General features: G+C 46.6%; 1 protein-coding gene across 3 annotated transcripts in view; it reads right to left on the bottom strand.

Moving 5' to 3' along the window:
- The window catches only part of myo1ea (myosin IEa), a 160929-nt gene that overhangs the window by 90748 nt on the left and 57441 nt on the right, over positions 1-12740 (bottom strand). For all 3 annotated transcript variants that reach the window (XM_070858377.1, XM_070858376.1, XM_070858375.1), the window contains exon 2: positions 10254-10397. In XM_070858377.1, the coding sequence (XP_070714478.1) occupies positions 10254-10397 (144 nt within the window). The remainder of the gene's footprint in view (positions 1-10253; positions 10398-12740) is intronic.

Below are 12740 nucleotides of genomic sequence, written 5' to 3' on the forward strand. Positions count from 1 at the left end.
CCCCTCCCAAGACCCAAGCATTCCCAGCCCCGGATTATATTTGGCGAAACTCGCGTTTTTGCACCTCGTGCAACGCCGCCCTTATCGACGCACCCCTGGCGCAGACGTAAAGGCAGAAAGTTCGGGCTAAAAACAGAAGCGCAGCGTAAACAGCAAGTTTCACATATCGCTACCGTTTTCGCCGAAAAACCCCGAAAGCTGAAAATCCGGCCTGAGTTTACCAAGCCCTTAGCAATTAGGGAAAAGACATTTAGAGCAAAATAAAGTCAGTGATATTAAGAAGCATATTCCAAGAAGGACGACTCTGGTTTCTAAAATGGTGAAATAACACAGATTGAGACTGATTCTATTCCAATGTAACTACTCTGCCAGCCAGGAACTCTACCTCTGAAATTACACCATTGCAATTTAGAGGAAGCAGCTTTTTTCCCCCTTTTAGAAATAGTCTCAAAACTGGTCTGCAGAATAATTCAATACAAATCGGTTTCATGAAAAAGGCTCCTATGTTTTGAAGATCCAGTACCTCTGCAAATGACTACAGCCTTGGTCTTGAACCTGGGAAAGAGTTACAGTTTAGTACAAGGCTCCCAATTAAATGTTAATCTCGGAGGAGACGGGAATGTGGGGGTCCTTTGGCGAGGCCCTGCTTTTGGAACTATTCAAGAGGTGGCCTGCAGTGTTGTAGAGCCGTCTCTGACCTGTACTCACACCCAACAGCCTTGCCTCGCAAAATGACCTCTTGTGTATAGAAGGACTTGGCACCGCTGCTATCTGATGCCTTTTTCATCAAATTCTCCAGACAACAAAAACTTGCATTTATATAGTGCCTTTCACATTCTCAAGACATCCCAAAGCACTTTACAGCCAATGAAATACTTTTTTGAAGTGGAGTCGCTGTTGTAATGTGGGGAACGCGGCAGACAATTTGCACACAGCAAGCTCCCACAAACAGCAATGTGATAATGACCAGATAATCTGTTTTTGTTATGTTGATTGAAGGATAAACAGTGGTCAGGGCACCGGGGATAACTCCCCTGCCCAAACCATTCTGTACTGGCCACCAGGAGCGGTGCATATAGATGACCCAGTTCGATTCAATCGCTGACTTCAGCTTTGGGAAAGAGTTGGGAGGGCAGTTTGGGTCCAATGCTAACCTGTACCACACGGTCGTACAGGCACAAATTCGTAATAGCAAAAAGAAAAAAAGGTCTAAAAAAATTATAAGGAGCCCCTCGAATGGCTCGCCGTGCAAATGCACGGCAGACTGTGGTACTAAGGCACCAGATGTACCCAATGTTGATCCCCGCTCAGTGTTGAGTTCGTTGACCTTGGGCTGGGATGACAGACATGTCTTGGATCTCCTGGGTGAGGAAAAGGGTGGGAGGGGAGAATCATCTTCATAGGCAGTCCCTCGGAATTGAGGAAGACTTGCTTCCACTCTTAAAATGAGTCCTTTGGTGGCTGAACAGTCCAATACGAGAACCACAGTCCCTTTCACAGGTGGGACAGATAGTCGTTGAGGGAAGGGGTGGGTGGGGCAGGTTTGCCTGCGCTTGATTTCTGCCTGATCTCGGCGATGAGACTCGAGGTGCTCAGGGCCCTCCCGGATGCACTTTCCCCACTTAGGGCGGTCTTGGGCCAGGGACTCCCAGGTGTCAGTGGGGATGTTGCACTTTATCAGGGAGGCTTTGAGGGTGTCCTTGTAACGTTTCCTCTGCTCACTTTTGGCTCGTTTGCCGTGATTCGAAGATCGCCTCAATCGAGACTCTGCCTTTGACTCCAGTGTCCTCGACTCCATCCCGCAGCATGCTATCCCGCCACCACCTCAGTAAAATCCCAGCACTGCATGAGGTAGAAAAAGCCGTAAGACAGCTTAAAAACAACAAGACTACAGGAGCAGACGGAATCCCTGCTGAGACACTAAAGTATGGTGGAGAGACACTGTTGGCACGAATACACGACCTCATCACTCTCATCTGGAGGAAGGAGAGCATGCCGGGGGATCTCAGAGATGCAGTGATCGTGACCATCTTTAAAAAAGGGGACAAGTCCGACTGCGGCAACTACAGAGGAATCTCCCTGCTATCAACCACTGGGAAAGTCGTCGCTAGACCCCTCCTCAACCGTCTTCTCCCTGTGGCTGAGGAGCTCCTCCTGGAGTCGCAGTGCGGATTTCGTCCCCTACGGGGCACAACGGACATGATTTTTGCAGCGCGACAGCTGCAGGAAAAATGCAGGGAGCAGCGCCAGGCCTGAAACATGGCCTTGTTCGACCGTACAAAGGCCTTTGGCACTGTCAACCGCGAGGGTCTATGGAGCGTCCTCCCCCATTTCACATGTCCCAAAAAGTTCGTCACCATCCTCCCGCCTGCTCCACGACGACATGCAGGCCGTGATCCTGACAAACGGATCCACCACAGACCCAATCCACGTCCGGACCGGGGTCAAACAAGGCTGTGTCATCGCCCCAACCCTCTTCTCAATCTTCCTCGCCGCAGCTCACAGTTGACAAGCTCCCCGCTCAAATGGAACTAAACTACAGAACCAGTGGGAAGCTGTTCAACCATCGTCATTTCCAGGCCTGGTCCAAGACCATCCTCCGCCTCCTGCACGACGACAGGCAGGCCGTGATCCTTACAATGGGGGGGGGGGGGGGGAAATAATGAGTAGGAGGTTCCTGTTCCTCCTCTCTATCTAAAGTTCCCACCACTGGATGTTGGGCAAGAACAGATTCAGCACAGAGGCGATGACCTCCATGGGCGAATAGTCTGGACACAATCACGGTCTAGACTCACTTGAGGAATAGCAACGTTACTGCCACCTGCAGCCAGCCAGCACCTTCAGAAGAGGCAGGACATGAGGGGACCAGAGAGCGAACACAAATATTAATGCTGTGAAATGTCTTCTGAAAGAACAGGAAGTGATGGAATGGAATGAATTACATCATGTTGGTGGCAATGTTTCCCGTAACTTTTTTTGGACCGAGCGGCCCCTTTAACGGGCGGTGCGGCCCATTCAAAAGTCCGCGCATTCGGGGTTGTTTTCAGGTTAAAAGCCGGCTCGCTGGCAGCTCGGGAACACACCCGGGGGGTTCTGGGGAACACACCCGTGGGGGGGGGGGGGGGGCTCTGGGGAACACACCCGGGGGATTCTGGGGAACACACCCGTGGGGGGGCTCTGGGGAACACACCCGGGGCTCTGTTCGGGAACACACCCGGGGGGTTCTGGGGAACACACCCGTGGGGGGGGCTCTGTTCGGGAACACACCCGGGGGGTTCTGGGGAACACACCCGTGGGGGGGGGGGGGGCTCTGGGTTATTGTGCGGACTCGCAGTTCAAAGAGAACATTGGTGGGCGGGTCAATGAAATTCCCAGATTGTTTACTTAAAAGATACAAACATTCAGGACTATTTCACGCCCCTTTCAGAAGCGACTGCGTTTGGTTTGTGTTGTGAAAACCCAGCCAGCCCACAAACAACACGGACTTTCAGTGGCATCTGCTATAATCCTTGGCAGCAGTGACGCAGCCTTTATCCTCAGTCTGCCAGTCCATTCAACGGGCGAGCTTATCAATGCTTACATAAAATAAATCAACCTATCAAATAATAGCCAACATGGGGCTATTTAACACAGTCAGCAAACAAGCGGACCATGGACGTGCTCGGCTAATTCAACTCAGCAAAAGAGCGAACGCTTCTTAATCTCTGGGTCTTAGAAAGAATTAAAATCTTTAGGCTAATTAGAACAACACTTGCTGAATGGAAGCATTTTAAGCAAATAACTGAACTGTGACCAGAGGTAAAACGCTTTAAAATTGACATTCTCCACAAGCTTGCATCGTCCTGTTCCATTCACAGGCTGCATATTCTCCCCCTTCATGACCACGTCGCTTTCGACTGAAAGAAGACATTGCTGTGTGTTGTCATTGACCTTCAGACAGGAATCCCTGTAAATATCTCTAACTTGTGTAAACAATACACAGAGACAGAAGTTTAGTCAGCAAATTCAACCTTGTACAGAGACCAGAAAATCTGTACCTCACCTCAATAGTGAGGCCTTGCACCCTTACCCTGGCCATTGGTCCAATAGTGTGACCTTTCACCCCTACCCTGGCCATTGCTCCAATACTGTGACTGCACACCCTTACCCTGGCCATTGGTCCAATAGTGTGACCTTTCACCCCTACCCTGGCCATTGCTCCAATACTGTCACCTTTCACCCTTACCCTGGCATTGCTGCAATACTGTGACCTTGCACCCCTACCCTGGCTCTTGCTCCATCCTTGGCCTACCCTCTCAAACTCGGGCAGACATTATTTAAATGGAGAAAGATTGCAAAGTACTGCAGTACAGCGGGACCTGGGGGCCCTTGTGCATGAAACACAAAAGGATAGTATGCAGGTACAGCAAGTGTTCAGCAAGGCCAATGGAATCTTGGCCTTTGTTGCAAAGGGGATGGGGTATAAAAGCAGGGAAGTCTTGCTACTGCTGTACAGGGTATTAATGAGGCCACACCTGGAATACTGTGTGCAGTTTTGGTTTCCATATTTATGAAAGGATATACTTGCTTAGGAGGCAGTTCAGAGAAGGTTCACTAGGTTGATTCCAGAGATGAGGGGGTTGACTTATGAGGAAAGGTTGAGGAGGTTGGGACTCTATTCATTGGAGTTCACAAGAATGAGATGGTACATCAGTCATTGAAGGTTGGCATGCAGGTACAGCAGTCGGTTAAGAAAGCAAATGGCATGTTGGCCTTCATAGCGAGGGGATTTGAGTACAGGGGCAGGGAGGTGTTGCTACAGTTGTACAGGGCCTTGGTGAGGCCACACCTGGAGTATTGTGTACAGTTTTGGTCTCCTAACTTGAGGAAGGACATTCTTGCTATTGAGGGAGTGCAGCGAAGGTTCACCAGACTGATTCCCGGGATGGCGGGACTGACATATCAAGAAAGACTGGATCAACTGGGCTTGTATTCACTGGCGTTCAGAAGAATGAGAGGGGATCTCATAGAAACGTTTAAAATTCTGACGGGTTTAGACAGATTAGATGCAGGAAGAATGTTCCCAATGTTGGGGAAGTCCAGAATCAGGGGTCACAGTCTAAGGATAAGGGCTAAGCCATTTAGGACCGAGATGAGGAGAAACTTCTTCACCCAGAGAGTGGTGAACCTGTGGAACTCTCTACCACAGAAAGTTGTTGAGGCCAATTCACTAAATATATTCAAAAAGGAGTTAGATGTAGTCCTTACTACTAGGGGGATCAAGGGGTATGGCGAGAAAGCAGGAATGGGGTACTGAAGTTGCATGTTCAGCCATGAACTCATTGAATGGCGGTGCAGGTTCGAAGGGCCGAATGGCCTACTCCTGCACCTATTTTCTATGTTTCTATGTTTCTATCTTATTGAAACGTATAAGATTATGAGGGGGCTTGACAAGGTGGGTGCAGAGAGGATGTTTCCACTGATAGGGGAGACTAGAACTAGAGGGCACCCATTTAAAACTGAGATGAGGAGAAATTTCTTCTCTCAGAGGGTTGTAAATCTGTGGAATTCGCTGCCTCAAAGAGCTGTGGAAGCTGGGACATTGAATAAATTTAAGACAGAAATAGACAGTTTCTTAAACGATAAGAGGAGAAGGGGTTATGGGGAGCGGGCGGGGAAGTGGAGCTCAGTCCATGATCGGATCAACCATGATCTTATTGAATGGCAGAGCAGGCTCGAGGCCTATGGCATACTTCTGTTCCTATTTCTTATGTTCTTATGTTCTTATCAGCCTTGCAGATATTACCATATGTGCCATTTCCTATCTGCTGAATTAGTCTTAAAAAACAAAATGGCAGCATTTGAGTGCCCTGTAAATGCCTTGGTTTGATTTTCCCCTCCCCCTCGCAAGACATCAAAATAAATTTGCATTGCACACATCTTCCTGCAGTCATTGTGCAGAGCTGATTCCCACGGGCAGAGTGTGAAGAAAACGGCAGGGTTTAGTAGTCTTGGAGTGTACACCTCCCACCATCTCTTAGCAACCAGTTCAGGAAGACTTTCGACCAGCCTGCACTTTTAAACCAGGGATCGGTATGTGGAGTCGGGACCAAAAACGAGGAGAGAAAAGTCAGTTCAAAATGGCCGAGAACATCATCACAGTCCATAGTCCAGTGTACTGAGAATCCATAAACCATCCCAGGTCAGAAAATAAAAGACATGCAATTACATAGCGCCTTTCACAACCTCAGGATGTCCCAAAGCGCTTTACAGCCAATCAAGTACAAATGCCAATTTTCTACCAGTAGAGTCCATTCCAGTTTACAGCAAGAAAATACAGAACCATTTAAAGAGTCAGTTGGACACCATGATGAAAGAACTGTTGGGAGTTCTGAATAGATAAATTAAACAGACCAAATGGTCTTCATCAACCACACTTAACTTGTTGGTTAGGAATAGATTGGATTACAGAATGAGGAGCGGCTACTGACCATACTTTTTTCTTTCTCCCCCAAGTTCCTTCCCCCTCCTCTCCTGAATGTGTTGACTCCATACTTGGATATTGTTCCCCAACCACCGAGTGCTTTGCTATCGCGCCCAAGTGTGTGGAGTCTTGACAGTGAGGGCTATCAAGCTATTTGACCACAGAGGGCACCACAGCCAAGCCTGAACCTGTCCCCACAGGTGTACTTCCAGCACAAGTTGCTGGATAATGGTGAGGAGCATGGAATCCTGGCTGATTTTCTCCTCCTAATCCAGGGGTGTTGAAGCCAATTAGAATATCCCGACTGCCTTCCCAGCTGAGCAAGTTGAACGCAGTACAGAATAAGGATCAAGCCTGGGCATTTACTTTTTACGGTAGAGGACACTAACAATATTCCAACAGTGGATAGTCAAGCGGCTATGGGGGGGAGGAACTGAACACAATCACAATCACTATCACTAAGGAGATGGTAGTCAGTAAGATAATGGGATTAAAAGCAGATAAATCCCCTGATGGCTTGCATCCTAGCATCTTAAGAGAAGTAGCGGCAGGGTTTGTGGATGCATTGGTTGTAATTTACCAAAATTCCCTGGATTCTGGGGTGGTCCCAGCAGATTGGAAAACTGCAAATGTAACGCCCCTATTCAACAAAGGAGACAGACAAAAAGTAGGAAACTATAGACCAGTTAGCCTAACATCTGTGGTTGGGAAAATGTTGGAGTCCATTATTAAAGAAGCAGTAACAGGACATTTGGAAAAGCAAAATTTGGTCAAGCAGAGTCAGCATGGATTTATGAAGGGGAAGTCATGTTTGACAAATTTGCTGGAATTCTTTGAGGATGTTACGAACAGGGTGGATAAAGGGGAACCAGTGGATGTGGTGTATTTGGACTTCCAGAAGGCATTTGACAAGGTGCCATACAAAAGGTTACTGCACAAGATAAAAGTTCACGGGGTTGGGGGTAATATGTTAGCATGGATAGAAGATTGGCTAACCAAAAGAAAACAGAGAGTCGGGATAAATGGTTCATTCTATGGTTGGCAATCAGTAATGAGTGGGGTGCCGCAGGGATCAGTGCTGGGACCCCAACTATTTACAATCTATATTAACAACTTGGAAAAACGGACTGAATGTAACGTAGCCAAGTTTGCTGACGATACAAAGATGGGAGGAAAAGCAATGTGTGAGGACACAAAAAATCTGCAAAAGGACAGACAGGCTAAGTGAGTGGGCAAAAATTTGGCAGATAGAGTATAATGTTGGAAAGTGTGAGGTCATGCACTTTGGCAGAAAATAATCAATGAGCAAGTTATTATTTAAATGGAGAAAGATTGCAAAGTGCTGCAGTACAGCGGGACCTGGGGGTACTTGTACATGAAACACAAAAGGATAGTATGCAGGTACAGCAAGTGATCAGGAAGGCCAATTTTTTTTTTTTTTTAATTCGTAGCCAATCTTTCCAATTCTTTGTCAAATCACAAACGGCAGAGGTCACCTTGCACACATCAACGATCAGTCTGCGCCAATGCTCTTAGCCAAAAGGCCTAGAGCCACTGCACCGTTCCTGGAAGTACTGCAATACCAGGTTCGTGCCATGGAGGTGGATGGGTCTGGCCCCCCACACACCTCCGTGGAGGTGGATGGGTCAAGCCACCCCACCCACCTCCTATTTCCAAAAAGCATAGGAGAACCACCTTCCTGATCCAGGGAGAACCACTTTGGGGTCATGGTTACTCCCCTGTCAGGTCAGTTACGCATGATCTTAGCCAAAAGGATGGAATCTTGACCTTTATTGCAAAGGGGATGGAGTATAAAAGAAGGGAAGTCTTGTTACAGCAATACAAGGTATTGGTGAGGCCACACCTGGAATACTGCGTGCAGTTTTGGTTTCCATATTTACGAAAGGATATGCTTGCTTTGGAGGCAGTTCAGAGAAGGTTCACTAGGTTGATTCCGGGGATGAGGGGGTTGACTTATGAGGAAAGGTTGAGGAGGTTGGGCCTCTACTCATTGGAATTCAGAAGAATGAGAGGTGATCTTATCGAAATGTATAAGATTATGAGGGGGCTTGACAAGGTGGATGCTGAGAGGATGTTTCCACTGGTGGGGGAGACTAAAACTAGAGGGCATGATATTAGAATAAGGGGCTACCCATTTAGAATGGAGATGCGGAGAAATTTCTTCTCTCAGAGGGTTGTGAATCTGTGGAATTTGTTGCCTGAGAGAGCTGTGGAAGCTGGGACATTAAATAAATTTAAGACAGAAATAGACAGTTTCTTCAACGATAAGGGGATAAGGGGATAAGGGGTTATGGGAAGTGGAGTGGAGTCCATGATCGGATCAGCCATGATCTTATTGAATGGTGGAGCAGGCTCGAGGGGCTGTTTAGCCCACTCCTGTTCCTATTTCGTATGTTCTTATGTATTGCTGTGCTGTCGTGCTCCAATACTCACTGGCTAAACTTAGAGGCAAAAAATGCCCCAAGTCAGCAGTTAGGCACATGAGCCAGATAATCACAGCTTTCCTCCCATTACAATATATACAGTGGAAATCATTTCCTCGCGTCAGGACTTGAGCTGCAATAAAGTGAATGGGGAAAAAGGTCCATCCACAGCAAAAAAGTCTGCCTAATGCTATTTATTTTCCTGAGAAACCCGGATATACTTCAAACGCTGGTCAGAAAGAATATAATAAAAAAAATTTTGTAAATTTAAAAACATAAAAATGCATGAACTAGTCATCAATTTTGTGTCGAAATCTATTCTCTGCATGTCAAAAAAAAATCTACGCCCAGTTAGTCAGGAGTTATTTTTCAGAATAACATTGCATTCGAGTTAAGACTTTTGTACTGTTGATGCTTTCTCTGCTCAATACCCGAGTGTCACTTTATTGTGATACAAGCTTGATACTGAAATTGTTCACTGGAAAAACACAGGCATTCACACGGAGGGTTTTCTGTAAATGGAGGCCCCCTTCCACCAACCCTTTGCTTTTACAGTTTTATTTGGGGAAGGAAATATTTGGTCTAGGCACAGATTAAGGGCAAATATTGATGCAAGAAGTGGAATGCCGGATCATGTGATTAGAGTTTACACAATGCAGTTACTTTTTGTATTGCCAAAAAAATTGAGTCTTCTCAGTTTACATAAGAACATAAGCATTAGGAGCAGGAGCAGGCCATTCAGCCCCTCGAGCCTGCTCCGCCATTCAATAAGATCATGGCTGATCTACCTCAACTCTATCCCCATGTCCCTTAATATCCAAAAATCTATCGATCTCTGTCTTGAATATACTCAAAGACTGAGCCTCCACAACCTTCTGGGGTAGAGAATTCCAAAGATTCTCCACCCTCTGAGTGAAGAAGTTTCTCCTCATCTTAATCCTAACCAGAGGAAACATCCTTCCTGCATCTACCCTGTCAAACCTGTTAGAATTTTGAATGTTTGAATGAGATCACCCCTCATTCTTCTAAGCTCTAGAGAATATAAGCTGAGTCTCCTCAATCTCGCTGCATAGGACAATCCCCTCATCCCAGGAATCAGTCTGGAGAACCTTTGTTGCACTCCCTCTATGGCAAGTTTAGCGTTTAATTCGGAGGCCTGTCACAGGCACTAAGAGAAAGCTACACGATCAGGGTTATCAAAGGCCATCGATGGGCAGCCAGGACTTGGCGAAGCCTGGAGATGTTTTTAAGTTTGTTCCAGAATGTACAATTTTGCCAGATACTGCCCTTTGCCCTTCCCAAGTTCACACTCTGCCTGGATTTTATGTCAGACTTTGAAAGGATACAAAAATATAATCATCCATGTATCGCTTCTTCAGATTATCGACAATGCCATCTTCTGTGATTTTCGAGAGGAGCACCATGTCATCGACGCCACTGTGCTTGACATTGTGGCTCTGCCAGTGATACCTGTAGTGACCTTTGCTCCCCTACAGAAAAAGAAAAGGATGGAAAGAGATTTAGGAACAGCGGACAATTTAAAGTGGAGTTCTCACAACTTAGTTGCTTTAACTTTCCAGCAGTAATGCTGCACACGTGTTCCCACTGTAACGGTCGCTGTGGGAACATGGAACATTCAATTCTGAGAGAACACCACATTAGTCAAGGATGAGACACAAATCATTTGGTGCATTAAAGTCCATCCCTCCAGTACTCACGTTTCCACTTATAAAACCTCCGCTTGAACATCAGAAATTTTTTGTTGCTGCTCCCTCCCTTGCAAATTGTCCTGAACATTTACCAGAGTAAATAAAGTTCTTCGTAATATGCATTTTAAAGCTATTTCACGCTAGCTTCAACATGTCCTCTTGTCCTACATTCCTGACTTTAATTTGAAGCAATGTTCTTATATAATGACTATGATCATTAGAAAATCCTAGACTCAACAATACCAAAAATATACATATATGGCAATGAGAGCAATGTTAAAAGTATCCTTCATAAATATATTTCAGTAAAAAATGCTTATGTCCATGTTACAGTCAAATGTTCCTCAACTATATCGCGAGTTGCATTGGAGTCACTAGCACGTGCTGAAAATTGCCGCAGTTCCAGGTTCTGTGCAGGAGACTGAACTGGTGCAACGATAAGTGCGGACATACACACGTCAGCTATGTAACGGTACTGCTGCTTTGGAGTAAAGATCATCAGCTGTAATACATGGGGAGCGGGGGGTTGGACTCCAAACAAAGAGCCCTGGAGGGTAAATACTGGCTTGTCCGGACTTATATTAGATCACCAGAAATTGGACTGAGGATGCTGAAACTCATCTCATGTAGAACCCGGATAGCAAAAGGTGAGAAACTTCCATCCATCAGATCAGAGTGAATACACTGTTGGTAAGCACAACCCCCAGCATTCCAGGAGGAGGGGGAGGGAGCGGTGATGGAACTGAAGATCAATCTTGTTTCTGATCATAAGAATCTCTATACTTGTGTTCAAGTCCCACCCAGTGACTTGAGCACATAAATCTAGGCTGACACTCCAGTGCAGTGCTGAGGGAGTGCTGCACTGTCGGAGGTGTCGTCTTTCGGATGAGACGTTAAACTGAGGCCCCTCTGCCCTTTCAGGTGGACACAAAAGATCCCATGGCACTATTTTGAAGAAGAGCAGGGGGAGTTATCCCCGGTGTCCTGGCCAATATTTATCCTTCAATGAACAGAACAAAAACAGATTATCTGGTCATTATCAGATTGCTGTTTGTGGGAGCTTGCTGTGCGCAAATTGGCTGTCACGTTTCTCACATTACAACAGTGACTACACTTCAAAAGTACTTCATTGGCTGTAAAGAGCTTTGAGACGCCTGGCGGTCGTGAAAGGCGCTATATAAATGCAAGTCTTTCTTTCTTTCTCACTGTCCTACCCAGTGCCTAGCATTATAACAATGTAAAAATGGCTTCTGCGACAGATTTACTGAGAGCGATCCCGGTTGTCTTTGTAAAGGATTGAATATACAATCTGAGTTTGACACTGAAGTGCAGGGAGAGGTTTGCCTTTTGTTGAGGTCTTAGTCTATAAATAGACCCACATCGCTCCAGACTGGTTGCCAAATGCCTTAGGCTTGTGATACATCAACATATAGAGATTGTCACTGTGCTATTATCCCTGGGAGGACAGACGCACCAACGTTAGCGTCCTTGACCAGGTCAACATCCCCAGCATCGAAGCACTGACCACACTTGATCAGCTCCGCTGGGCAGGCCACATAGTTCGCATGCCAGACACAAGACTCCCAAAGCCAGCACTCTACTCAGAACTCCTTCACGGCAAACGAGCCAAAGGTGGGCAGAGGAAACGTTACAAGGACACCCTCAAAGCCTCCCTGATAAAGTGCAACATCCCCACTGACACCTGGGAGTCCCTGGCCAAAGACCGCCCTAAGTGGAGGAAGTGCATCTGGGAGGGTGATGAGCACCTTGAGTCTCATCGCCGAGAGCATGCAGAAATTAAGCGCAGGCAGTGGAAAGAGCGTGCGGCAAACCTGTCCCACCCACCCTTACCCTCAATGACTATCTGTCCCACCTGTGACAGGGACTGTGGCTTTCGTATAGGACTGTTAGCCACCTAAGGACTCATTTTTAGAGTGGAAACAAGTGTTCCTCGATTCCGAGGGATTACTGAGAGCAGCGAGGTGACGCAGCGAGCGGCGAGAGGTGAGAGGCCTACTAAAGGCCCAGCAGCAAGCTACTGCAGGGAGAAAGGGCAAAAAATAAAAAGAAATTGAAAGGTGACGTCACAACCAAGGGAGTAAGTGATTGGTGAGTAATTTTTCC

Source organism: Pristiophorus japonicus, chromosome 17 (assembly GCF_044704955.1).
Source record: "Pristiophorus japonicus isolate sPriJap1 chromosome 17, sPriJap1.hap1, whole genome shotgun sequence".
Lineage (NCBI taxonomy): Eukaryota > Metazoa > Chordata > Chondrichthyes > Pristiophoridae > Pristiophorus > Pristiophorus japonicus.